The sequence below is a fragment of the Melopsittacus undulatus genome, chromosome Z (genome assembly GCF_012275295.1).
Source record: "Melopsittacus undulatus isolate bMelUnd1 chromosome Z, bMelUnd1.mat.Z, whole genome shotgun sequence".
NCBI classification, from domain to species: domain Eukaryota; kingdom Metazoa; phylum Chordata; class Aves; order Psittaciformes; family Psittaculidae; genus Melopsittacus; species Melopsittacus undulatus.
This window is the reverse complement of record NC_047557.1, coordinates 80,852,448-80,877,924: the sequence shown is the minus strand read 5'-3', so window position 1 is coordinate 80,877,924 and position 25,477 is coordinate 80,852,448. Positions and strand designations below refer to the sequence as shown.

The following is a 25,477-nucleotide window of genomic DNA, read 5'->3' as shown; positions in this document are numbered from 1 at the left end:
GTACCTGGCTTACTGGTGAGCAGTCAGCCCAGTAGCCAGTAGAGTAGGACTTTGAGGTAGGGGTCTGTGTATCATCATCTACCTTCCAAGCAAGATGCAGGCAGGAATGGTTGACCTGCAGAGCATTCATCCAGCTGCCCACATTCTTTTCTGGTTTAATTTGGTCTGTGGAAGAACTTGTTAACAATGGGGAGATGATGTGTGCTGGTGGCATTGGGTCATTTCAAGTGCTCCTCCATAACCTGCTCAGCAAAAATGTCATAGTCCCTGAAACAAGAAGGATGATAAAATAGATGAGTTTTTGTTTTGTTCAGGTGTTGAACCCTGCACCCTGTGTACTGCCATCTCTTTGGTTTGCAAAGCAAGAGGGTCAGCCAGTTACTGTTTGCTGGGTCCATCTGTGCTGGCTCTCATTTTTGCCTTCTCACAGGTCACTGGCAACTGGCAACTGGCTAACCTGAGTGACCAGGATCTAGCAATGCTGGAGTTTGCTCTTGCAGTCTGTCAAGCTGATAATATCACTGAAGAGCATTTCCAGAAGCTGGAGATGCATGGTTTTGACCATGAAGATGCCTGGGACATAGGCATGATTTCTGCTTTTTTTGCTATGTCTAATCGCATAGCTCATTATATTTACCTATGCCCAAACAAAGAATTCTACACGATGGGTAGGGTGCTATGTGGAGAAGAGAAGGAGAAAGCTTAGCATGCTTAATGGCCCCCTGATGCCAATGCATCTGAAAGATTGATCAAGCTCTTTATTCTCAAGCTCATGTGGCTTGTTTCTAAATCTGTAAAAGGCTTAAAAAATGCATGCCATTATTGTAGGCATAAGGTATGGTGGGCTTCCCTTTTCATCAGTGTTTGGAAGTCACAGAATCGTAGAATGGCTTGGAAGGGACCAAAGCTTTAATCTTACCCAGTTCCAGCCCAAGGACAGGAACAGCTCCCACTAGACCAGGTTGCTCCAAGCTGCATCCAACCTGGGCTTGAACACTGCCAGGGATGGGGCAGCCACAGCTTCTCTGGGTAGCCTGTGCTAGGGCCTCACTAGTCCCTAGTGACTAGTCCCAGTATGACTTCTGCTGACTGCAGCACTTCTCTCCGAGCACAGCTGGAAGAGTGCAGCTTTGGTCTTGGTCTTTGCCTGGCTGCACAGACAACAAACTCGCTGGACCATTAAGTGACTTAGCACAAGCAGTTCCGCGGCATTTTGCCAGCTCGGCAATGAGAGATCTAGTACACCTAGGTGTCCTAAACGTTCCCTTAGCAGGAGTCTGGGGTTTCCTGGGCTAAGGGAGGAGGAGGTGACCGGATCTTTCCCGCTGACCGCGCTCGCGTGCCGGACACCCTGCGCGGGGCGCGAAGCACAGAGACCGCTGGTGACGTGTGGCGAGGGGCGGTGCGGCACAGGCGCGGTGCGTCGGTAAAGGGCAGGCAGCGGCGGGGCCCGGCAGTGTTATGAGCGCGGAAGCCGAGGTCCCCCGGACGGGGACCGGTGGCAGCGGCTCTGCGGCCCCTAGGCCAGGCTCGCCCGCCGCCATGGAGCCGACGCTGCCGCCTCCTTTCCCGCGGGCGGTGCCGGGGGCAGGCCTATTCGGGTGGCTGCGCGGGCGCTGCCTGGGCCGCAGCGCCTCCGTGGACCCGGCACGGGACACGTTCCGCGCTATGACCGGGCTTTACGGCTCCATCCAGCCCGCCGACTCCATGTATCTCAGCACCCGCACGCACGGCGCCGTCTTCAACCTCGAGTACTCACCCGACGGGTAGGCCAGCCTATAGGTCCCGCTGCGCTGCCCGTCCCCTTCTGCGGGTGCCAGCCGCGGAGGGCGAGTGGACGGGGAGCCCTCGGTGCCTGGCTGCGGGAGGGCGCGGGGTGTCTCGGGCTGCAGCAGCCCAGCGGGGCTGCGGGAGGCTCTCCCGCGTGTTACCTAGGGCTAGGGACCCCGCGCCTCGTCGGTCTCTGCTGGGGAGGGGCCCCTGTTGTAGTGATCCGAGGCTGGAGGACCGTGAGGTCCAAGGCAGCTCCGCAGAAGGAGCAGCGGGACTGAAGCAGGCAGCAGTGCTGGCTCGGCAGGCCCGGACGCGACGCCCTGGCGCTGTGCGGTGGCTGCACCCGGCCGCGTTTGCCGCTTGTTCACGGCTGTCACAGCGGCAGCCCGGCACGCTGCAAGCGGCTTGGCTGGTGTTTAACCCCAGGCATTGCAAGCAGCAGGCACAGGACGGCACGAGTGGAGGAAGAGAGCGGTATCAGGGAGAACACCCGTGTATGGGGTACGCCAACACTGCCCGGCAGTGTACCAGCTCCTTCCTGTGGGAGAAGGGAAGGCGATAAACGGGCGCACGGTTGAGAGCAAGGCGGGTGGCAGCCCCTTCTTTGTTCGTGTCAAATGTCTTCAGAGACCTAAGTTTCTGTTTGAAATGTGATAGTTACTTATTCATTTAGGGTTCTGTGAATTCTGTGGGTCTGCAGTGACAGATGAGTTTAGACACTTGTAGCAGGGTAAACAAAAGTGACAGTTGGGGTCGTTTAAAGTAGAAGCCCTTGCACACCAGCTTAAGGCAGAGTTCAGTTCAGAGATATCTGCACAATTGTATATTGCAATATGCTTGTAGGTGAAGTTTTCTCGGCAGAAAGACTTTGCAAACAAGGGTGGTCTCAGCAGGTATTTTTCAGTTTGGATAGTCGGAATTGAGACCTTTGTTACCCTTAATGGCTAGTTAGCTGCTCCATTTGCATTTCATCAGAACAGAGTTCTGGTTTCCTTGAACACCTACCCTGTGATGATTTTGCCATAGTTATCCTCTAAAGCCAAGTTTCAACTCCTTATGTATGCCTCTGTTTTTTGAAGAGGACAAAGTTAAGCTCCAGAAACTATCAAAACCATCATTAGGTGACTGTTGTTGGAAAGTAATTCCTGGTGGTGTCCTGGGCTGCATCAAAATGAGTGTGAGCAGCAGGTCGAGGGAGGGGATTCTCCTCCTCTACTGTGCTCTGGGGAGACCCCTCCCTTCAGTCCTGTGTCCAGCTTTGGGGCAACAACACGAAGGATGTGGAGCTGTTGGAGCAAGTCCCAAGGAGGCCACAGAAATGCTGCCAGGGCTGGAGCAGCTCTGCTCTGGAGACAGGCTGAGAGAGCTGGGCTGGTTCAGCCTGGGGAAGGGAAGGCTCTGGGAGACCTTATAGCAGCTTCCTGTGCCGAAAAGGACTGACAGAAAAGCTGGAGAGGAGCTTTGGACAAAGGACCTGTAGTGACAGGACAAAGGGGAATGGCTTTAACCTGGCAGAGGGGAGATTTAGATTAGGTATTAAATTCTTGACTGTAAGGGTGGTGAGGGACTGGCACAGGTTGCCCAGAGAAGCTGTGGCTGCCTCATCCCTGACAGTGTTCAAGGCCAGGTTTGACAGGGCTTGGAGCAACCTGCTCTAGTGAAAAGTGTCCCAACCCAAACCATTTTGTGACTACTGGGGAAGGATGCTCTCCTTTAGAGTTTGGTTTAAAAAATTTGCTCCTGAATTTGCAGTGTGAATGTCATCTTTATGCTGATTTTTGGTGGATGCCAAACTAAATAGCCATTGAAGTCAATGTGACAAAAAGAGATGAGGAAAGGGTATGTCTTTGCCCTGGAGAAGTTGGTGGTTGCACTTCAGCACTGGCTGCCTGTTACAAAGAGGTGGTGTAGCTGGAGTAACATCTGTAAAGGTCTTAGGGGAACACTGTTGTAGTTAATGCAGTGACAGAGTATAAGTTATCTGGAGATGGCTCACAGCTGGTTGGTTCACACACATGAGCAGGCTGCCAGCACTTGCTGCTGCAGTACAGTACGCCATCTGTCAGCTCCTCGCATTTTACAGAGCTCTTCAACTTGTCTTCTGACACCCCATAAAGCAAATTACGGTGTCTTAGAACTCCCCAAAAATTGTTGCCATTCAACAGATGTCAGAGGAGTGCCATGACATGGGCACAGTCAGATGGGAAAGCTGCAGTAGAATGTTCAGAATGGATGCCTTTCCACTTATTCCTCTGTGCTGTTGTCTTTTTTGTTTTTCTGTTTGGGTTGGGTTGGGTTTTTTCCCTGCAAAATCAAGCAGGTATCCTCACATGAGCAAAACAGTGAGTTTCATGTCAGAGCTTTATTCTTTTTTCCCCAGACAGGAACCACTAGGTTCGTGCACTTCACTGCACAAATCACCCTCAAGAAACTTATAAGTAAACTCACTGATGTTAATACTCTTAACTGTATGATTTAAATAATGTCATCATTGGATCTGGGAACTACATAGCTGTTATAAAACAACCACCTTAGTTATTTATTTTTTTAAGTGGTTTGAAAGATGGTATGTTCCGTCCAGCAAATGTGTCAGCTGTGCATTAATTATGCCAACCTCTAAGCAGAAGAGTCATGGTCTCTTGAAGAGGGAGTTAGAAGGTTATTTCTTTAGAATAAAACAACATGCTATTTTCTTCTGCATGTTTTGTGTATTAGGCACTTGTAAATAGGTATCAGCAAGAGGGCATTAAAAAAGGAAAAAGTAAACACTGCTGCAGATTATTGCAGTGTAAACAGAAAACCAAGCTAAGTAATGGTGAAGCTGTGTTTCTGTGAGAATAGGGAAGGGAAGTTCACTGGATGCACAGAGATATAATTTCTTTCACTGAATACAAATATTTCTGATTTGCCTTACTCCCTTGCAGGTCAGTGCTGACTGTTGCTTGTGAACAGACTGAAGTACTGCTTTTTGACCCAATATCTTCAAAGCACATCAAAACTCTCTCTGAAGCTCATGAAGACTGTGTAAATAATATCAGGTAAGTCAGAAGGAATATTATGTCTTACCATAGATGCTTTTCTTGTGACTGTATGGTAAGTTTGTGTTATATGCATTCTCAGAGGGTGTGGGTTTTGTGAAGCTGTTAGGCTGCAGTTTGCTTTGTGCTATTTTTCTTCTTTTGGGTATTGGAGGTGTGGAAAGGTTAAAAAGGGGAAGAAAAGGAACCTGAAAGTAATGGTAGCGGTATGCAATGCTGTCAGGTACTGCAGTTTATGGGAGGCAAGAGTATTAAGTTATTGTATTATCACCTGTTTAAACTGGCCTTTGGAATGCCTTGAAAGAATGTGGTAAATCAGAGCATAACAAGTAGCATGTGATTTGTGTTTGAAGTGCAAGTCTGAGACGATAACAAGATTATGTATTTGTATGAATATGTCTGGTATTTTGAATTGTAAGAGTAATTGGCACAGTTGTGTAGAAATTTCCCAGGAAAGATTGTCTGCTTTAAATGCAGGTATGATATGGAAGAGCTGGGAAAGTGAAATGGCTTCTGCAGTTCAACTTGAACTCAGTCTGTGTGATTCAAATCCACTGACTGTTTATCAGGATGAAATAGGAAATGGCAAGTGCAGAACACTAAATCATCAGTATTTTTGTCATCTAATGTTTTTCCTTTCAAATTTTATTATTTTAAGCTGTTCTGGGTCTGAGGGTAGACTTTGAAGTGTGAACTTAAGGCACTTTTCCACCTTGTGGACAATATTGTAGCCTCTCTTCACTCAGATCCTCAAAGAAAGAGTTAAAAAAAAACCAAAACCAACAAAACAAAACCAAAAACTAAGCCCAAACCAAAAACACCCAAGAAATCCACAGAAGCAGTGAGAACTTCCCCTCAACAGAGCTGGATAAAATAAGGGGTGCCAGTGTCTTCACACAAACTGATGTATTTACCTGCTTTAAACACATACTTGCAAATAAACTGATGTTTTTCACAAGCTGCCTGTCCTTGCTAGAAGAGACTGAAGTTTTACATCATTTGGATGTCTGTCTTTCAGAAAAGCTAATGTAAAAGCTGGGGCTAGCTGACATAAATAAAAGGGGAGATGTTTAGAACATGCTGTTCCCTAAGGAAATACAGCTTCTTGTCTTGCCTGACAGTGGCTGTCCTTTAAATATGCTTAGTTTTCAGATAAAGCAAGGTGAGAAATAAAGCCATATTACAAAGATATCAGAAGCCAAAGGTAAAATGGATTTATTTTGGGTTTTATACATCCCTAATTCAGTGTCTGATCCTCACATTTAAACTGCTCTTGCTAGGTTTCGAATTAGTAAGATCATATTTTACAAAGAGCATTCTGTTGGAGGCTCTTTGGCTGGTTGACTGTCTCTGTTGCACTGTGCTGGTCTTGAAACTTTATTTAATTTTTTGGTTAAGAACAACAATGAAACTTCCTGCCAGTTTCTTCTCTTATGGAAAGGATGTTCTTTCTTTCTGCTTTGTCTATCTCTGAGGCTTTGTAAGTCTGTAATTGGTCCTTAGATGTCTGTTCTTTGTGTAGTTTGCTAGGAACCACCTTAGTCCGGTAGATACTAGATCACAGACCTAACAGTTACCTACTTGGAACTAGTACTAGACGTAAATCAATGTACAGTTAACTTTATGCTTTCCTTCAAAATGCTTCTTAAAGCTTGATTTTGTATTTATTTTTATGCTTCTTAAAGCTTTATTTTGTCTTTATTTTTTCTGTGTTTTCCTGCATGCTTCCATTTGTTATAAACTTAGTTACAAGGAACTTAATCATGTATTACAAAATATTGTTAGTACATCATTACCTGGGGTATTATTTCTGCTTAATGAGCAGGACTTCAGGCACTGCAGTAATACAGAAATTCCTTGTAATAAGCACCAAAAAAAGTTTCATTACTCCTGTGCCATATAGCAGATGCCTCAGAGCTATGTATGAACAGAGAAACATGTAGTAGTCCTCTTCTAGCAGTCTCCTAGTCACTGAGGATTTGTGTATAGTAATCTGAAGGAGATTTTTTTTCCACCTGAATTTGGTCAGATTTTTTGCTTAATTAAAACTCCCATGGCAGACCAACATGGCGCAGGAGTAATTAACAGTGTTTTTTAAACTTTCTAGCTAGTTTGAGGTCCTCTATTTTTTTTCGATTTCTTAAGTAGAGAGACGAGGAACAATTAATCTCAATTTATTTCCTCCTGAGTCTCATTCACATTCAATTAGCTGTTTTTCAGGTGAATCCTAGTCTACTTCGTCATTCTGTATATGAAAGCTGTTCACAATACCATTTGTATTTCCCTGTCTATTTTTTGTGAAACCTGTTTGTGGTGAGTGAAGCAGGGTTGCCTATAGCTTCCAAGATAAAGGTAAATGGATTTATACAGGTGAGAGATGTACTCTTGTTTACTTTCACACTGAAAATCTGAAATGTTGGTTTCTTCCCATTGTGGTAGGTTATTTTTCATTGGAGTTGTTGCTGTTTTTACCTAATGTAGTGTCTTTTAGACCTAAACCCACACTGTTTCTAGGGGTGACTTGCCACACGTGTCTCTATGGGTCATTCTTGCATTAGTAATCATGTAAAGCTACTTTTGGTGGTATTTTTTGGTAGGTTTTATTTTCCTTTGCGCATCACATAGGGTGCCTTTTCCCCCCCCACTCAAATGCCTTCATCAGGTATGAATTCCAAACATAAGTTGGTGTATGTCCTTCTAGAAGTAAAATCATAGAATCATAGAATAGTTAGGGTTGGAAAGGACCTTAGGATCATCTAGTTCCAGCCCCTCTGCCATGGGCAGGAACACCTCACACTAAACCATGGCACACAAGCCTCTGTCCAAACTGGCCTTGAACACCACCAGGGGTGGAACATTCACAACTTCCTTGGGCAACACATTCCAGTGCCTCACCACCCTTACAATAAAGAACTTCTTCCTTATATACAGCCTAAACTTCCCTGTTTAAGTTTTAACCCATTACCCCTTGTCCTGTCACTACAATTTCTAATGAAGAGTCCCTCCAAGCATCCTTATAGGCCCTATTCAGATACTGGAAGGCTGCTCTGAGGTCTCCATGCAGCCTTCTCTTCTCCAGGCTGAACAGGCTCCATCCTGTCTTCATATGGGAGGTGCTTCAGCCCCCTCATCATTCTCGTGATCCTCCTCTGGACTTGTTCCAACAGTTCCATGTCTTTTTATGTTGAGGACACCAGAACTGCACACAATACTCCAAGTGATGTCTCATGAGAGTAGAGTAGGGGGCAAGATCACCTCCCTCGACATGCTGGTCACGCTCCTTTTGATGCAGCCCAGGATACGGTTGGCTTTCTGGGCTGCGAGTGCACACTGAAGCTGGCTCGTGTTCATTTTCTCATTGACCAACACCCCCAAGTCCTTCCCTGCAGGGCTGCTCTGAATCTCTTCTCTGCCCAACCTGTAGCTGTGTCTGGGATTGCTCTGACCCAGGTGTAGGACCTTGCATTTGTCATGGTTAAACTTCATGAGGTTGGCATCAGCCCACCTCACAAGCATGTCAAGGTCCCTCTGGATGGCATCCCTTCCCTCCAGATTATCAGCTGACCCACACAGCTTGGTGTGGGTCATTGGCAAACTTGCTGAGGGCACACTCAATCCCCCTGTCCATGTCACTGACAAAGATGCTGGACAAGACTGGTCCCAACACTGATCCCCAAGGGACACCACTCCTTACACTTGTTACTGGTCTCCAGCTGGACATTGAACCATTGGCCACAACTCTTGCCTGCGACCATCCAGCCAGTTCTTTATCCACCGAGTGGTCCACCTATCAAATTGATGTCTCTCCAATCTAGAAGCAAGGATGTTGTGTGGGACAGTGTTGAATGCTTTGCACAAGTCCAGGTAGATGACATCAGCTGCTCAACCCCTGTCCATCATTTCCATAGCCCCATCATAGAAGTCCACCAAATTGGTCAGACAGGATTTAACCTTAGTGAAGCCATGCTGGCTGTCACCAAGCACCTTGTTGTTTTTCATGTGCCCTAGCATGCCTTCCAGGAGAATCTGCCCCAAGATTTTGCCAGGCACAGAGGTGAGACTGACTGGTCTGTAATTCCCCGGGTGATTCATTTTCCCCTTCTTGAAAATGGGGGTTATATTTCCCTTTTCCCAGTCTTTGGGAACTTCACCTGTCTGTCATGATTTTTTCAAATATGATGGCCAGTGGCTTAGCAACTCCATTTGCCAGCTCCTTCAGGACCCATGGATGGATTTCATCAAGCCCCATGGACTTGTGTACGTTCTGGTTCTTAAGATGATCTTGAATCTGACCCTCTCCTACAGCAAGCCCAAGGTCTTCATTCTCACAGTCCCTGTGTTCGCCTTCATAGACTTGGGTGGTGTGGTCAGAGCCTTTGCCAGTGAAGACCGAGGCAAAGGAGTCATTCAGAACCTCAGCCTTCTCCAAACCCAGGGTAGCCAGTCCTGCTGATAGCTTCTGGAGAGGGCCCATTTTGTCCCTTGTCTGTTTTTTATTTGCAATGTACCTACAGAATCCCTAACTGTTATCTTTCACATCCCTTGCCAAATTTAATTTTAACTGGGCCTTATCTTTCCTGACCTGATCCCCAGCTTCCCGAACAACATCCCTGTAATCTTCCCAGACCACCTGTCCTTGCTTCCACCTTTTATAAGCCTCTTTTTTCCTTTGAAGTTTCCTCAGCAGCTCCTTATCCATCCAAGGAGGTCTCCTGACCCTCCTGCTGCACTTCCTTCTAGTTGGGATGCAACACTCCTGAGCTTGTAGCAGGTGATCCTTGAATATCAAACAACAGTCTTTGTACTCCTGTACGCTGTTTCCCATGGAACCTTGCTAAGCAGGTTCCTGAAGAGGCCAAAGTCTGCTCTCTTGAAGTCCAGGGCAGTGAGCTTACTGCACGCTCTTCTCACTGTCTTGAGGATCTCAAATTCAACCATATTGTGATCGCTGCAACCAAGGCTGCCCGGGAGCATCACATTTCCAGCAAGCCCTTCCCTGTTGGTGAGCACGAGGTCAAGCAGGGCACCTCTTCTTGTCGGCTCCTCTATTACATGCAGAAGGAAGTTTTCTTCCACACAACTGAGGAGCCTCCTGGATTGCTTGTGCCGGGCCGTACCGTCCCTCCAACAGATGTCAGGGTGGTTGAAGTCCCCCATGAGAACAAGGGCCTGCGAGTGTGAGGCTGTTCTATCTATCTATAGAGCGCTTTATCCACAGAGTCCTATTAATCAGGAAGTCTGTAACAGATCCCCACAGTAATGTCTTCCACTGCTGTTCTCCGTTTAATGCTGACCCACAAACTCTTTGTTGACTGCTCACCTGCCCCCAGACAGAGTTCCATACTCTCCAGCCTATCCGTAACATAAATAGCAACTCCCCCTCACTGAATGCTGGGCCTGTCTTTTCTAAAAAGCCTGTAACCTTCCATTCCAGCACTCCAGCCATAGGAGCCATCCCACCATGTTTCTGTGATACCTGGTAACTGACTTTGTGTGTTGGGATGGAATGATGCCCCCCGTCCCCCAACACATCTAGTTTAAAGCATCCTTGAGCAGTCTGGCAAGCCTCCTACCAAAACCACTCTTCCCCTTCTTTGTCAGACCAGCTCTACCAGCCCCCAGTAGACCTGGCCTTCTAATTTGAGTTCCGTGTTCTAGATATCAAAACCCCTGACAATAGCACCACTATTCTAACCATTTATTAACCTGGCAAATCCACCTGGCCTTCTTAAGGTCCTCCCCTTTGTTCTGGAGAATTGACGAAAAGGCAATCTGAGCTCCAGTGCCTCTAACCACCTCTCCCATGGCTCTGTAGTCTTTCTTTATGTTTTCTGGGCTACTGCTAACTGTATCCCTAGCACCCACATGGATCACTGGAAGTGAGTAATAGTGGGACTTACTAAACCAGGCAGCCTCTCTGCAGCATCCCTGATCCAAGCCCCTGGTAGGCAACACACCTCCCTTGAAACTGGGTCAGGCCGACAGATGAGTGCCTCTTGCTTTCAAAGTAGAGTCCCCTACCGTTACAACCCACTGCTTTTTCCTGGCAGCACCAGTAGTGATCTTCTTTACAAGTGCATCAGCTGGTTGTTCATGGTGCAAGTGTGTTTCCTTGTTAGCCCCCTGCAGGACAGCAAAGCGGTTCTGGGTGGGTACAGTAGATTTAGGAGGAAGCCCCTTGCTTTTAATTGCTCTCTTCCTCCTTTTTTTGTTGTTTTTTTTTGTTACTAGTTCCCACCTTCCTGGGTTAACGGCCTCCTTCTTTCCTCCATGAGCGACAGTGGACGCTTGAGGCCCCTGCACAGTTTGTGCCTGGAGCATGCATTCCTGCTTCCTCTCAGCTTCCCTGACATCTTTCAGCCTATTGACAGCGTTCCACAGCTCAGCCCGTGCTGCAGAAGGACCTCCACCAGGGAGCACCGAGTGCAGCCCTGCCCATTGTGCACCCTTCCCTTACAAGACCAGTGCAGACACTCTCTACACTCTGAGTTCTGCACTGCAGCCTCCCCTCTCATCTGCTCTGTCTAGGTGCTTATGGTGGCCACCTTCGGGACAGCCAGAGCAGAGCTCCCAGACCAAGCCCTGCTCGTAAGACAAGTGCTCACCATCCTGCAGTAAGGGCATGCATAAATTACAGCGGGAATAGAATATGATAAACTTTGATCTGTGTAATGCAACAAATAATTTATCCCGTGATTTTCTCAGTGAACCAAATAACTTGTCTAAGTATGGTTAGTCTAGTCTTCAGGTTTTGGTTTGGTTTAGTTTGGTTTGGATTTCACAAGACTACAGATTTTCATGATAAAGAATTACCACCTGAACAGCCTAAGTACTTAACCTGATTGGTGTCATAATGCAACCAGTATGACCTATATTCTTTTCCACTGTATCATCTTCTGTTGGAGAGAACAACCAGAATCAAGAGATCGACTCAATATGAGTTACACATCTTGTTCACATTATTGATCATGATTGCCTGTATTTATATAGTTACTGATAGCCCACATGCTACTAAACACTCATTCATTGGTTACATTGTTTTGTCCACTTGCCTATCTATACATAGCTATTGGCTAAGCTAGAATTTCCATGTTAGTCTCTGTGTCTGCTTACAATGGCTCAGTGTATTATAATTTTATACATACACAATAACTGGCTGTATTAAGATTGGATACATAATCAATAGCTTGCTGTATTAGTGGATACATATACAGTGTAGCACACAGCAACTAAGATACAATTGGTTACATTAAGCATATGAGAGTCTAGTGTCCAAAACTTGCTAACAGTTCACTCTCGTGTCTTAACACATCCCAGTTTCTTCTTATCTTGCTTGCACTGCTACTTTAGCTTCTTTACCCACGGCTTTCTTCATCCTCGGTTCGTGTCGAGCTCCATGTAGGCACTTGCTGACTTGGGATTGTGGCCTGCAGTCTTCATAAACACCATCTTCTAATGCTAAAACATCGGTATTGGGCACAATATGCCCACTGCTTTGCAGCCAGTCCATAATCTTCTCCCAGTATGGCTAGACTGACTAGTCTGTCAGAAAGCAGGAACTCAAGACCTGCTAAATGCAAAACATAAACATTGCATGTGGATGCACATGGTATAAATTCACTGCTGCATAGAATTGTACTGTAGAGCTACAGCCCTGTAAATACTTTTTTAAATACAAAGCAGTAGGTTTGCTCTTCTTGCAGTAGTTTGAGTTAAACAGAATTGTATGTTATTTTGTATCCAAATTCAAACCACTCAAATCTCAAATGCACACTTGTGTTAGATGATTCCATAAATTTGGGCAGCCTGTGCCACTTGAAGCTACTACTTCCAAAGATGATCTGAAGTTCTCATCCCAAACAGTGCTCTCTGCACTCGCGCTTTGATACATGTACCTGCTTTTGTGCATTTGAAAAGCCCAACTTCACTGTGCCTGCTTCAAACGTATGAGCTATAGTGTAGACAGAAACATGGGCGAAAAATCCCCTTGCTTTTTGATGGACACTGTTTAGACTGCTGAGGCGGTATAAAACCTTCCTGAATGCAGGAGGTCTGCATGGCTCCTCCTGGCTCTGCAGCTGCAGCAAGCAGTGCTCGTGGGGCATTGTGTTGCTGGATGGGCATCTGAAGGAAGAGATGGGCAAAAGTGAAATGAAATTAAGGGTCTAGGGAAACATGCAAACAGTGGCAGTGTTCAAATTTTTAATTTACTACATGTTTCTAAGATACTAATACCATGTGTAGTGTAAACCATGTGGTTAGTAATGTGAGCCATACATCAGACAGTTAATCTGCTGGTTAAATCTCTTGGAAAAGCACTGTTGTATGTTCTATGTAAAACCGTGGGGTCAGCTTCTTAGCATGCTCAGTGCAGATGTGTGCCTCAGGAGATCTGGTTGGAAAAGGCCTCTGGAAATCCTGGAACAGGCTTCAGGTAAGAGAAGACTTTGGTTTGCCTCACTGGCACATGGATAAACCTCTCACTGAGTGTTTCCAGCACAAGTGGTTCTACTGCTGCCTGGGCTGCACTAGCTAGGCAGGGTGTTTGTAAAAGCAGGTCCTATTGCAGGCTTTGCAACAAAAGTGCTGCTAAGTGTTTTTGTGTTCTGCCTGTGCCAATGATGCAAAGTTGTGGTGAGAGCCTTCAGCAGGGGCTGACTGTGTCAGATGCTGAGCAATGGTATGTGGTACAGAGCAGGCCTGACAGAGAGGGAGCATTCAGGTGTTACTTAAAGGAGGCTTGGACATCATGTGTTTCGGCTAAGATAGTGGTTATGTGCCATATAGGGCAGCAAGGCTTAAAAACACTAGAGGCCTTCCAGTAGCAAGGAAAGTGATCAGTATTTTAAAAACTTTCTATGAGTGCAGAGAGCTTATGCCTGTGGTGGGGAAGAGAGGAAAATCTGCAGAATAGTAGGGGAAGAATGAGGGTGGATATGTGGGTAGAAATGAAAAGAGTAAAGAGCATGGGTTTAATTATGATCTGATGGGTCCTTGTGTAGTCAGAAATTTAGAATTGCTGTGTCTTCTGATGCTGCCTGGCTGTAGTAGCAATAGGATCTGGCAAAAATGTGTAAGAGGCATAAACCACATTCAGCTCAGGCTAGCAGACCTTTATTGCAGAAACTGCCAGATCAGTCAATAGTAGTATGTTGCCAGTGATCTAAAAACTGACCGGTCATGTCCTGTGTGTCATACGAAGACTTCTTAAGTTTAAAGCTGAGTGTTGCTCAGATGGGTAACTGATATATTTACCATAGGGATTCTTTGTGAGCATTTTTTCCACTGGTGGTTGTGTAGTTGTGTGATCTTTACATGAGTCGTTTAAAAAAAAATTCTGCTCTGCTTCTACAGGTTTACTAGTTTACTATTACAGATGTACTACCGGTTCATATCCCAACAGCACTATTTTGTGATGGAACTGTTCTATTGGCAAACATTCTGCTGTATCTACTATCTGTTTCGATGTTTTGTGGTTTTTTTTTTTTTTTGCTCAGTTTTGTTTCGGGGGGATTGTTTAGGTTTTGTGGGTTTTTTTGTTGTGTTTTGGTTTTTTTTTTCTCTGTGGCCACTGTATTTCTTGTGTTAGCTTAAATTCCTGCTTAAGCATGTTTAAGTTAGAAAAGGCACTAAGCAGGCACAGTATTTCTTTCCTATTTTCAGGTTTCTAGATAATCGACTGTTTGCAACTTGTTCTGATGACACTACAATAGCACTTTGGGATTTAAGAAAGCTGAACACAAAAGTGTGTACTTTACATGGTCACACCAGCTGGGTTAAAAACATTGAGTACGATACCAATACAAGGTTACTAGTGACATCAGGATTTGATGGAAATGTGATCATCTGGGACACAAACAGGTATGTGGCTGTGTTCATGCTGTTATGTTTCTGTTCATGTTCTTCATGTTCTATTCTGTTCATGCTGTTACATATCTACAAGAATAGGGTTCTTCTGTACAAGACAGAAAACCTGCTTTCTTGAATGGTGCTATACTGCATTTGTAAATACCATGATCAGTTTATAGCCCTTATCAAGAGATCAAGAGTTTTAATCTCCATTATATGGTTATTGTACAGTAGCTAAAAAGAGAGCTTTTCTTGCTGATGTGCCAAAATGTAGTCCTTCCTTTTTGAAAAAGCTCTGTCTTCAATGAAAATGTGATTTCTGCCATTTCATTCAAATCTCATTAAGTAGGATAAAGACAGTACTCAGAAGTTTTAGGATGAACAAGGATGCTTAGTATATTTTTGACTCTTATGGGCGTTATTAGGGACTTCAGGCAAAGCTAATTCCAGCTATTTCTTGTGCTTTTTTTTTTTTTTTTTTGCTGTCCAGGTGCACAGAAGATGGATGTCCCCACAAGAAGTTTTTTCACACCCGTTTTCTTATGCGAATGAGGCTGACGCCAGACTGTTCCAAAATGTTGATCTCAACTTCCTCTGGGTATCTTCTGATTTTGCATGACCTTGACCTAAACAAATCTTTAGAGGTTGGCAGCTACCCAATTTTAAGAGCGAGGAGAACTACTTCATCAAGTTCAGGTGAATGCTTTTGGAAAAATGTGTGGCAGCTTCTGTGTTAGAGGTGTTTTATGGAATATTCTTAGCTATCAAAAGAAGGCAGAGGTGGAGTTGGCAGAATTCTGCCAAGGAGCCCTTTGGCATGTTAGCTGCTCTGTTGTTCAAGGATCATACATCTGTACTGTTGAGTGGTAATGTTCTGACTCAGGTGGAGTTCTAGGGTGATTCTTAGTATCAGGATTGTAGCACTACAGGATATAGTGCCCATGGAGTTTTGTCACCTAGAGCTGGCCAGCTCTAGCTTTATTTATGTTCAGTTCTTGTCCTGTAACAGAAGAAATTAATCCATGTTGAGAGAGCTGACTCTGCATGAGCTCCAGCAACTACTATTGACTGTTTTGTAGTAGTGTGGTTGCTCTTGAGGGCAGACCTGGAAGAACTGCATGCTCTGAAATTTCACTGCTTGCTTCCTCCTGCTTTGGGACAGTAATAGGGTAAAATAGTGACAGAAACTGTGATTTGGGGTGTCTGGATAGGAAAGGAATGGCCTGGGGAAAAATTCTTACCCCAGCTTCTAGTAGAAACAATGCATAAGAAGGAACAAATACAGCTTGGCTCTTACTCCCAATAGAGTCCTGTGGTGGCAGTTTATTTGTATGAGGCACAAATAGAATGGTACTTTTAGACTATAAACTGAGCTTTGGAAAGTAGTTTCTTAACAAGAGGCCTTACCATTTACTTAACACTTCTAAGGAGGGTTAAGGGAGCAGCATGCAGAGTATGTGGGCTGTGTTAAGCTGTTATGTTCACATGGCTGTTTGCAGATGTAACTTCATCAGGTTCCTCTGGTCCTCGAGCTGTTGGTTCACCATGTCACCAGAATGATTCAGGTCCACTGTCTGAGAAACACATGTCACGGTCCTCCCAGCGGGAAGGTAGGCAAAGACTTTTAAAAAGTAAAAAATTATGGACTTGGACTCATTGTATCCAGAAGAGGCCAGAGTGTAATAGTGAGATACTGTGGGTCTGGCTCTTAAGACTTTTTTGAAAGTATAGTGTTGCTATGACTTCTATTAAACCAATAAAATACCATTGAACACCAAATCTGGGCATCTATTATTTTTTTCCCAAGAAATCTAATAACAGCAAGAAGATCTTTATTTTATCTGATTGTGTGATTGTTATGTAGAAAAACAAAAAAAAACCCACCCAACTCAAAACCAGCAGCAGACTGATGAGGAAGATGAAGATCAATGTCTAGATTTCATTGATACTTACAGTTAACTTCCCCTTCTAGGTGGATCACCTAGAAATAGTTTGGAGGTCTTAACACCAGAGGTTCCTGGAGAAAGAGATCGAGGCAATTGCATTACGTCACTACAGCTGCATCCAAAAGGTTGGGCTACACTTCTTCGATGCTCAAGTAATACAGATGACCAGGAGGTAAAACAAATATGTTTTGGCTTCTTGTTTTGTTGTTTGGGTTTGTTTTTGTTTTAATACATTGAGATGTATTGATCACAAAACTATATTGACATTTCCTTGTTTTGAGAGTAAATTTAATTAATCCCAAGCACAAACACAGGCTGGGCAGAGGCTGTTTTGGGAGCAGCCCCAGTGAGAAGGATTTGGGGGTGTTGGTTGATGAGAAGCTCCTCATGACCAGGCTTCAGTGTGCACTTGAGCCCAGAAACACCATATGTGCTGGGCTGCATCCCCAGAATGTGAAATGCAGGTCAAGGAGGGGGATTCTCCCCCTCTGCTGTGCTCTGAGGAGATCCCCCACCTACAGTCCTGCGTCCAGCTGTGGGCCCACCAACATAAGAGGGATGTGGAGCTGTTGGAACGAGTCCAGAGAAGGCACATTTCCTATGAAGACAGGATGTGAAACTTGGGTTTTTTCAGCCTGGAGAAGACTCTGGGCAGACCTTATTAACAGCCTTCCAATACCTAAAGGGGACAACAAGACAGCCAGAGGATTTTTTTTGTAAGAGCAAGTAGTGACAGGACAAGGGGGAATAGTTTTAAACTGACCAAAGGGAGTTTGAGATGAGATCTTAGGCAGTTCTTCCCTGTGAGGGTGGTGAGACACTCGCACAGGTTGCCCAAAGAAGCTGTGGCTGCCCTGTTCCTGGCAGTGTTCAAGGCCAGGTTGGATGGGGCTTGGAGCATCCTGGTCTAGTGAAAGGTTTCCCTGCTTGTGGCAGGGGGTTGGAACTGGATGAGCTTTAAGATCCCTTCCAACACAAACCGTTCTATAAGTCTATGATAAAATTGCATTTGAATAGACAGTTATTTCTGCTTACAAATGTATTTAATTTTAGACCAAAACAAAAATATTTTTTCCTTTTTTTTTTAATGACCTCATACAACTTTTTATCCTGCATTCAGTACTTCTGTTGCCCAGTTTTTCTACAGAATATAGTTTATGGCTCTGTGAGAAGCTTTCAAATAGTAGCTGTGCTGCGAAAAGCATGACTTAAAAATACACACCTGCCAAAATATAGGAGATGTCAGCTTGGAAAAGACAGAGGATTGGACAGTTGTGTACTGGTGAGCATGGTTTAAGTTGAGCAGAGAAGCTCCTCTGAATTCAAGTGCCTTTGCAATTTTTTCTGCCTCCCAGGATGAAGTGCTCCTGCTGTGCTGATGAATGCTTTCCAAAGGCTGCTCCTGCACTGCTGTGAAAAAAATCTTATGGCATGTTTCTGCATCTACTTAAAACTGCCACAGTGTAGGACTGAGTATGGTGAACTCCAATGATGTTTATGTAATGTCAAAGTGCCTTGATCGCAGGTCTCACCCTAAAACTCTGCAACTTAAATATAAATTGGATATCGCTCATCTTCCTGGCAGAATCCATTTCAAGCCTTTACTTGAAGTCCTAAGTCATAAGACCAGCTACAGCTCATCTGCAACTTGCAGATTTCACTTCCTAAAACACTGCTTTAAAGAAGTAATGGCAGACTTTAAGGCCTATGATTGATTCTGTATCTCAAATTGTTTGTGAAGTGTCACATCATTGCTGCTATATTGCACTGGGACTCTGTTTAAAGACAAAAAAGTGTTGCCTAATGCACTTAGAAATATTGAACAAACCCTGACTTCTCATGGACTGTATACAAAAAGTAAGAATCTGCAGGTTTGAACACCTGCTCTTGACGTTATCTAGGTTAATTCAAGTTCACTTATAAAGCCCAGACAGAGCCTTCAGAACACGTGGATTTTTCCATGTGGTCTTAGGGTTATTTCAAAAGTAGTGCTGTGACAGTTGTGCAGACCACTCTGTTTTCAAGACACAGAGGTTTTACATTTATTTGCCAAAATCACAAATAATTATTTGAATACTTGACTTTAGTTAACAGTTGATGTAAATTTGGATTGGTTTGGTTTGGGTTTGTGTTGGGGAGGGATATGTTTTATGGGGGTTCTGTAGGGATTTGTTTGTTTTGTTTTCTGTTTTTTTTTAGGCTGTTTCTGAAGGAAACCACTGTTTGTAATGGTAACCTGATACAAGTGTGTAGAGGACTGAAAAGAAACTCAGCAGATCAAACCTCTATACAACACAGAATTTTGAGAGTGCAAATGTTATATTGGGTTGATTGATAATGATGATTGATCTATAGTTTCCTGTAGTCCTAGTGTCTGCTTTATTCTCTTTTATTAATTAGTGTTGTTTCCTTTGTGTTTATTTCAGTAGAACACATGATACAGAACTAAGAACACTTGTATGGTTGTTGAAGTTGAATCTCTGAACATGATACAAACTTCGTCATAGAGCTGGTTTTGCATTTTGTTTGAGATTAGTTGATTAGGTTATACATTAAAATCCCAGACTGTCTCTAAAGTAACAAGATGGCTATAGAGCTGTTCATAACACTCCTTCAAAATGTGTTTCCCTCTTGTTTTTAAGATTTCTTTCTTTTTGAAGTTAAGGGCACAAAATGTCTATGGTCAGTTATAAATTACAGTAGGCAGAGTTCTACTTTATTGTAGAATTCATTTAAATGTTTACTAAATTAGAGCAGATGCCTGGCCAAAGGATTAAGCTTTGCTCATTTCAGATAAAAACTAGATTTTAAAGGATTATATCTAGCATCCATTTAATTATAAAAGCAGATTTGATGCTGAACAGCTGTGTTGCTTAGGCAGTTCAAAGCAGTAGAGATGCCTAGGAACTGGCCTGTTTTCAGTGTTTCATAGTAGATGCTTATTGAAGAGTAGATAAGCAATAGCATTGACCATTCCTGTTACTCAGCATGTCATGGGAGGGAATGAGTATTTGCAGTGGTTTACTTTTCTTTCAATGTTCCTTTCTTTGCCTCTCCCTTTAGTGGACTTGTGTCTATGAATTCCAGGAAGGAGCTCCTGTGCGCCCTGTCTCACCTCGTTGTTCCCTGCGATTGACTCATTGCATTGAAGAAGCCAATGTGGGCCGAGGTTACATCAAAGAACTTTGTTTCAGTCCTGATGGCCGAATGATTTCATCTCCACATGGCTTTGGGATCCGTTTGTTGGGGTTTGATGCACACTGCAGCGAACTTGTTGACTGTTTGCCCAAAGAAGCCAGTCCCCTGAAAGAAATCCGTTCCCTCTACTCTCACAATGATGTGGTACTGACAACCAAGTTTTCTCCAACACACTGTCAGGTTGCCTCGGGGTGCCTTAGCGGACGCGTTTCTCTGTATCAGCCAAAATTCTAGGCACATCTTGCATCAATGGGACCTTCACGTGGTTGTGGGTTTTACTTCAGTTTAGTTGGAGTGTGTTCTTTCTGAGATCTCCAAATGCATATAAGATCATGGTTACTATGATCTCCGAACACAGTAGTAGAATGAGTTTTCAGCCCAGCACTCTATGCATTTTCATAGTGCATCCACAAATCTGCTTCCATGCACTGTATTTTCAGCCTTCCAAGCAGACCTCTGATCCTGTGACCTCAGGTCATTGTTCTGGTTTGTTTGTACCATAATACTTGTTGATAATTTCTTTCAATGCAACTTCAAATGGGCTATTAGAAACTAATGTAGAGGGGACAAGGGTAGCAGTTCAGCCGAAACTCAGCCAGGCTCCTGTTTCAACACCTCCTTGTTTCAAAGAACTGGACTTCCTCACGTACACATTCTTGTGCACATTGCTGAAACTACTATATGGTGATTATTAGATAAGGAGCTACTTTTCTGTGTGATAACACAGTTACTGTCATAAAAAGAAGAGGTTTTTCTCATTTATGGATTCGATTGTGATTGGCTAAAAATTGTATCAACTTTCTGTAACGTTTTGCTACACTTAAAACATACGGTTTTCTGTGGTTGCATATACTGTGTTTATTGCCAGAAGGAAGAGGTTCTGGAGAGAGATGTAGCTGCATTTGTTTTCTCCAGGGAATTTAGTAGGAAAAGTCTGGGACAATGAAGCAAGGAGCTGAATGGGTGAAGACCCTGTCCTCTGTCCACTGCAGACAAACTGGATGTTTTGTACAGCGGGGATGTCCTTGGTTGGCCTCTTATAGGCATATGTGACTCCTCAGCCTCTAGGGTTACTGTTGTAAGGAGCCTTCTGCACCAGCAACATAAATCTCCATCCTGCATTTAAAAGTTAACACTGCAGAATTTTCTGCTGAAGTTAAGGCTGTTTGCCACCTGACTATTCTTCCACATCTTGCCTGCACCATTGCTGTGAGAGGAATTAATCTAGAATATATTCCATAGTATCACCAGGTAGACTTTTTTCACATGTACTGTTTTGGAATGGATTAAAAACATGACTGTCTACAGCAAGATCTATTTTTACTTAACTGGGCTTTTCATATGATGTGAAAAACATTCATGTTTACCATTAAATCACGTACAAAGTATGAATGCTAAGTTTTAGCCCTTGAGTTAATATAGCTACCCTTGTAAGTAGTTATTTCAGTCTTGTACATTCAAATCAGTTTATAATATTCTCATTGCTTGTATGTTCCAAAATGTGAGGGTTTTTTGTTGTTTTGTTGTTGTTATTTTTTTTTGTGGGATTTTTACTTCTTACTTGTGTGTGTGTGTGTGGTTTGGTTTTGTGTTGGGGTTTTTTTTGTGTGTACCTCACTAAGGTTTTGCTGCTGCTCAGTTCAGCAGGAAACCTTACCTAAAGGAGACTGTTATATTTTGGTGTTCAGATTTCACTATCTCTGACTCAACAGAGCATGCTTTTTTACAAAGCCTTCTATGAAACACATCTAGGGAAAAAGAAGACATTGGTGAAGGTGAGATAGCTGAAAATACATAAGCCTGATGATCCTTTCATAGTTTTGAATTTGTGTAGGTAGCAAACACTACAGCAGTATACACTGGGTGTTGGTGGAGCAGTCATTGAAAGTTAAGGTTCTTACACATTATGAGAAAAATAATTTAAATTTCATCTTTTGGAGAAATTGTTTAGTATTAAAAAGCCTTCAATATTGCACATTTTGTAATCTGAGGACTGAGGACTCAATTACTCCTGCATTAGGTTTTCAGCATGTTTATCATGTCTAGTAGTCTTTCTGCATCTGACTGATGCACTGTCAGCACAGCTGATAGATTTCTGGTTTATTGTTTGGTAAAAGTCCTAACTTTTCTGTTCTCACGAGTTTTAGCAGAATGATTTGGTGACAGTATCTCAGTAGAACATTATCCCAGCTGGAGGAGGAAGAACAGTTTTTAAAGTGAATATACTCAGTTAACTTAAAATGCAAATGAATGCCCATAGTCTTCCCAGCAACTGTAAGTTAAAATGTTACAGAGCATATCTTCTGGGCAATTTTGTTGCTGAAACTATTGTCTTGGACCCAAAAGTAGATCAAGGAAATAATAAATAGACATGTCCCATTTTCTGTAACAGTGACTCTGAAGTTCAAGCACTTGCACCTTTTGAATACTTTTGGTACTCTCTGCAAGGAATACAATTCACTTTAAGTTAATTGCCCAAGCCATGAAATAACTAAATAAAATATGCAAGTGTATCTGAGACCAGTTATAAATACATCACTGGAGCCCAGCTTCTTTTGCATACATGTGATCTGAAACTACGTATGGGGCAACATGGATCTGCTGATCTGTTAGAAAGAGTTCAGGGGGACTTCTCTCATCTGTGACATAAAAGCAGTGAAAGTGAACTGTGCACCAAACTTGAGGCTGTTCGTGGAACACAAATTTGTTATGCAAAAGAGGAGCTAAACTGTTTGCAGGGGGACCCAAACCAAACAAAACCCACAAAAGTGTTAACTGTGTGGCAAAACTTCTGCATACAGTGTTCTTGGCATTAGATCAGCGGAAGTGCTAAGTTACATGTGCCTGAAATATTCTGAAACAATGCATTGTGACTGTATGAACACTTGCATTTCTCTGCACTCCCCTCCATTAAAATTTGTTGCCTGTTAGTAATAAACAGGTTCTACCCCTATCCCTGCAGTGGACTATGATGGCTTTTCCCTAAGCACTCGCTTCTAGGCTACTGTTTTCTCACCTCACTGTTTTACTAAACACCATTAAAGGGACTACAGGTAACTGAAGATACCTTACTGTTCTCATAGGCTTGAACTGTGTTCATTTTGGAGGTAAAGCAGCACACAGGAAATCAAAGTAGTTCTTGGGTCTGTTTGTTTGTTTTCATGGCTGGTTTTGGTTTTTCATCCCAGAAATTCTTGGAACTGGTAGACTGCTTATGACTTTAATTCTACACCTGTTAATATGCACTGAGTGTTACTTTTTTAATTCTACCTCATGATCCACTGTTTTTTACAAGTGTATTGTGCTGAAACATTGGATAATAACTTTTCTGTATAAAGAAATTTTACTCCCAAGTGACATGTCATCACAGCATTGTGGCTGGACCAGCCTTGCCCAGCTCTGGAAACCAGAGCCACTGAACAGGAGTGTAGGATTGATGCTAGAAGTTGACATTGATCTGATTAAGGGATTTGATGGTAACACTGATGTTTTTGTAACGTGTCCAACGGATGCATATTAAGATTAATGCTGTCCATCTATGCTGTAGAAATGTTACTTAGTTCTTCTGATTATATTGGTAATAAGTTGAGTTAGCATAAGTAAGTAATGCTAGGTTTTGATAATTTGATTATTCCCTTTCAACAGAACTTGGAAATTTTCAATGAAAGTTAATCGACTTTACCTGTGAAGTTCAAGCAACACTTACTGAAACGTTGTTCAGTAGTTCATAACTGATACGCTTTGCAGTTGCAGGCTTATCATAACTGATACATCTTTCCACCATCTTGGTGGAAAGAGTAATTTTCAGTTATTTCTGAATAGTATTACCTTACCTTATTGAATTAATGAACTAATTTGCTGGTGAGCTTTGGATTATTTCTAGATAGTAAAAAAAAAAAAAAAAGGTTTATCTTGCTGTTATGTTTCAAAAGATGAATTCTTAACCTTCCATAAATATATAAACCTGAAATAAATACAAAAATGTTTCAAATGGTAGGTGAAAGACTGCAGAGACGGCACTAACAGCTAAGTCAGCTATTGACTTATATGAGAGGTTTCTTTAAAATGTTTACTTTTGACCACTTAAATGTTTATCATTTGATAGATTTTACAGTATTTATACTGAATAAGAGATCTCAATTTGATTGTAAAGCATGTAGGATGTTTTTTAAATGGATGGTTTCATATTTGTTAACTTCTGTAGTAAAAGCATTCCTCCATTCACAGCAGAGCTGATCAGCAAAAGCAGATACACTGTGTAATTAATATCTCTACAGGAATGTCAACATATAGGAACAATGACAGGAACCAAACCAGTGTCTGAAGCTGGTAATCTTCTGTAATAGTCCAGTGACTGTATGTTGTGGGAGTAAATGCATTTTCTGAATATTCCGTTAGAGTTCAGTCTGTAAATCACTACAGCACTGTTGGACATTTGTGGTAGGGTGAGAAACTATTAATGGGACTGTACAATGACATTTGTGTATATGTACTTTATCTGTATGAGGTAATTTCATTTCAGTATGTATGCAGCCATGGGGCATGGGCCCACTTGTCAAACATGGGTAGTTCAGGGAAAAATGTAACCTCCAAACAGAACTATTGGGGATAGAAAGAAAAGCACAGTGGTATAGACAAGACACACACACACGCACACTTGTTTGCACTCTTGGAAGTCTTGATAAGGACAGTTTGATTGCCTACTATCAGAATTAGAATGTATGCATCAGGTTCTTACGGCATTTTGAGGGATGGTGTGATTGATTTTCGTGGGTTTTTTTTCTTTGTGTGGTGGTGGTGAATTGGTTTTGGTTTTTAATTTGTGTTACTGATGTGGAAATGGTCCTGATAGCATAAAACATGGGTTTGTTGCTTTATGAAATATGAACTCTTAGAAAAAAGAAATACTCTTGCCAAATGAAAACTTTTAAAAAATCTAGTTTACAAGATTCTAAAAAGTTGGAGTAAAAGAAAAAAGTCAACAGCCTGCAGGAAAAGAAACTTCTCATTTCCTGATCTTAGTCAAAGGTGCATTTTTCTAAAGCACTAAATAACTTCAGTTAAGGTTTTTATTACAAGAATAAATTGTGCATGTAGAATATTTTGAAATATCTGAGATTTCATAGTAAAAATTGTAGCCTTTTAATATACTATAGGAAGTACCAGACCTGCTCTTAAAATATTGTACTTACAGTCATACAGTACCTTACTATTTGTGGACAGTTTCTCTTGCTTGCATAATAAATTAAATATTTAATAATTCACTGAATTAAAATCTATTTTAATGTATTTATCTTACACTGAGCTGTGATTTGTAATGCTCACTGGTTCTTGCCTACTCCCTACAACTGCTTAAAAAACAGTGCTTACAGCAAAACAACCTCTGTAGGCAGGTCTCTTCCCCTCCACCGGTTTCTTTGCTACTGTCCTTACTGTCGAGCATGCTTATAAGAAGAAACAGTTCACTCATGAAGCCCAAAAAGCAGAACACATACTGGGGCTAGTATGATAATTACAACCTAAGTACAAGTAACTAAGTACAAGTAACCATTCCGTTGCCCGAGACAGTACCTGTGGGGTAGAGAGCTCCTTTCCAATCCTTGAAGACAGCATTGCTGTTCTTTGTAAAATTCTGCATTTGCCTGGTGAACAGGCAACTGTCTGCCCACAGCG

At 42.8% G+C, this 25,477-nt stretch overlaps 1 protein-coding gene across 1 annotated transcript; it reads left to right on the top strand.

Annotated features, from left to right (window-relative positions):
• The first annotated feature begins 1,461 nt into the window (after positions 1-1,461).
• Positions 1,462-25,037, top strand: DCAF10 (DDB1 and CUL4 associated factor 10). The gene is made up of 7 exons (XM_005152315.4): positions 1,462-1,766; positions 4,698-4,811; positions 14,475-14,672; positions 15,151-15,356; positions 16,160-16,270; positions 16,633-16,778; positions 19,670-25,037. Exons 1-7 carry the CDS (start codon positions 1,462-1,464, stop codon positions 20,036-20,038), a joined length of 1,449 nt encoding a protein of 482 aa, XP_005152372.2. The 3' UTR covers positions 20,039-25,037.
• Positions 25,038-25,477: the final 440 nt, after the last annotated feature.

What these genes read in the sequence shown, in the direction of transcription:
- DCAF10 (XM_005152315.4), top strand. Translation starts at nt 1,462, where the DNA reads ATGAGCGCGGAAGCCGAGGTCCCCCGGACGGGGACCGGTGGCAGCGGC. An exon ending in CTCGAGTACTCACCCGACGG is followed by an intron (nt 1,767 to 4,697) that starts GTAGGCCAGCCT and finishes ACTCCCTTGCAG; the next exon opens with GTCAGTGCTGACTGTTGCTT. An exon ending in AACTACTTCATCAAGTTCAG is followed by an intron (nt 15,357 to 16,159) that starts GTGAATGCTTTT and finishes GGCTGTTTGCAG; the next exon opens with ATGTAACTTCATCAGGTTCC.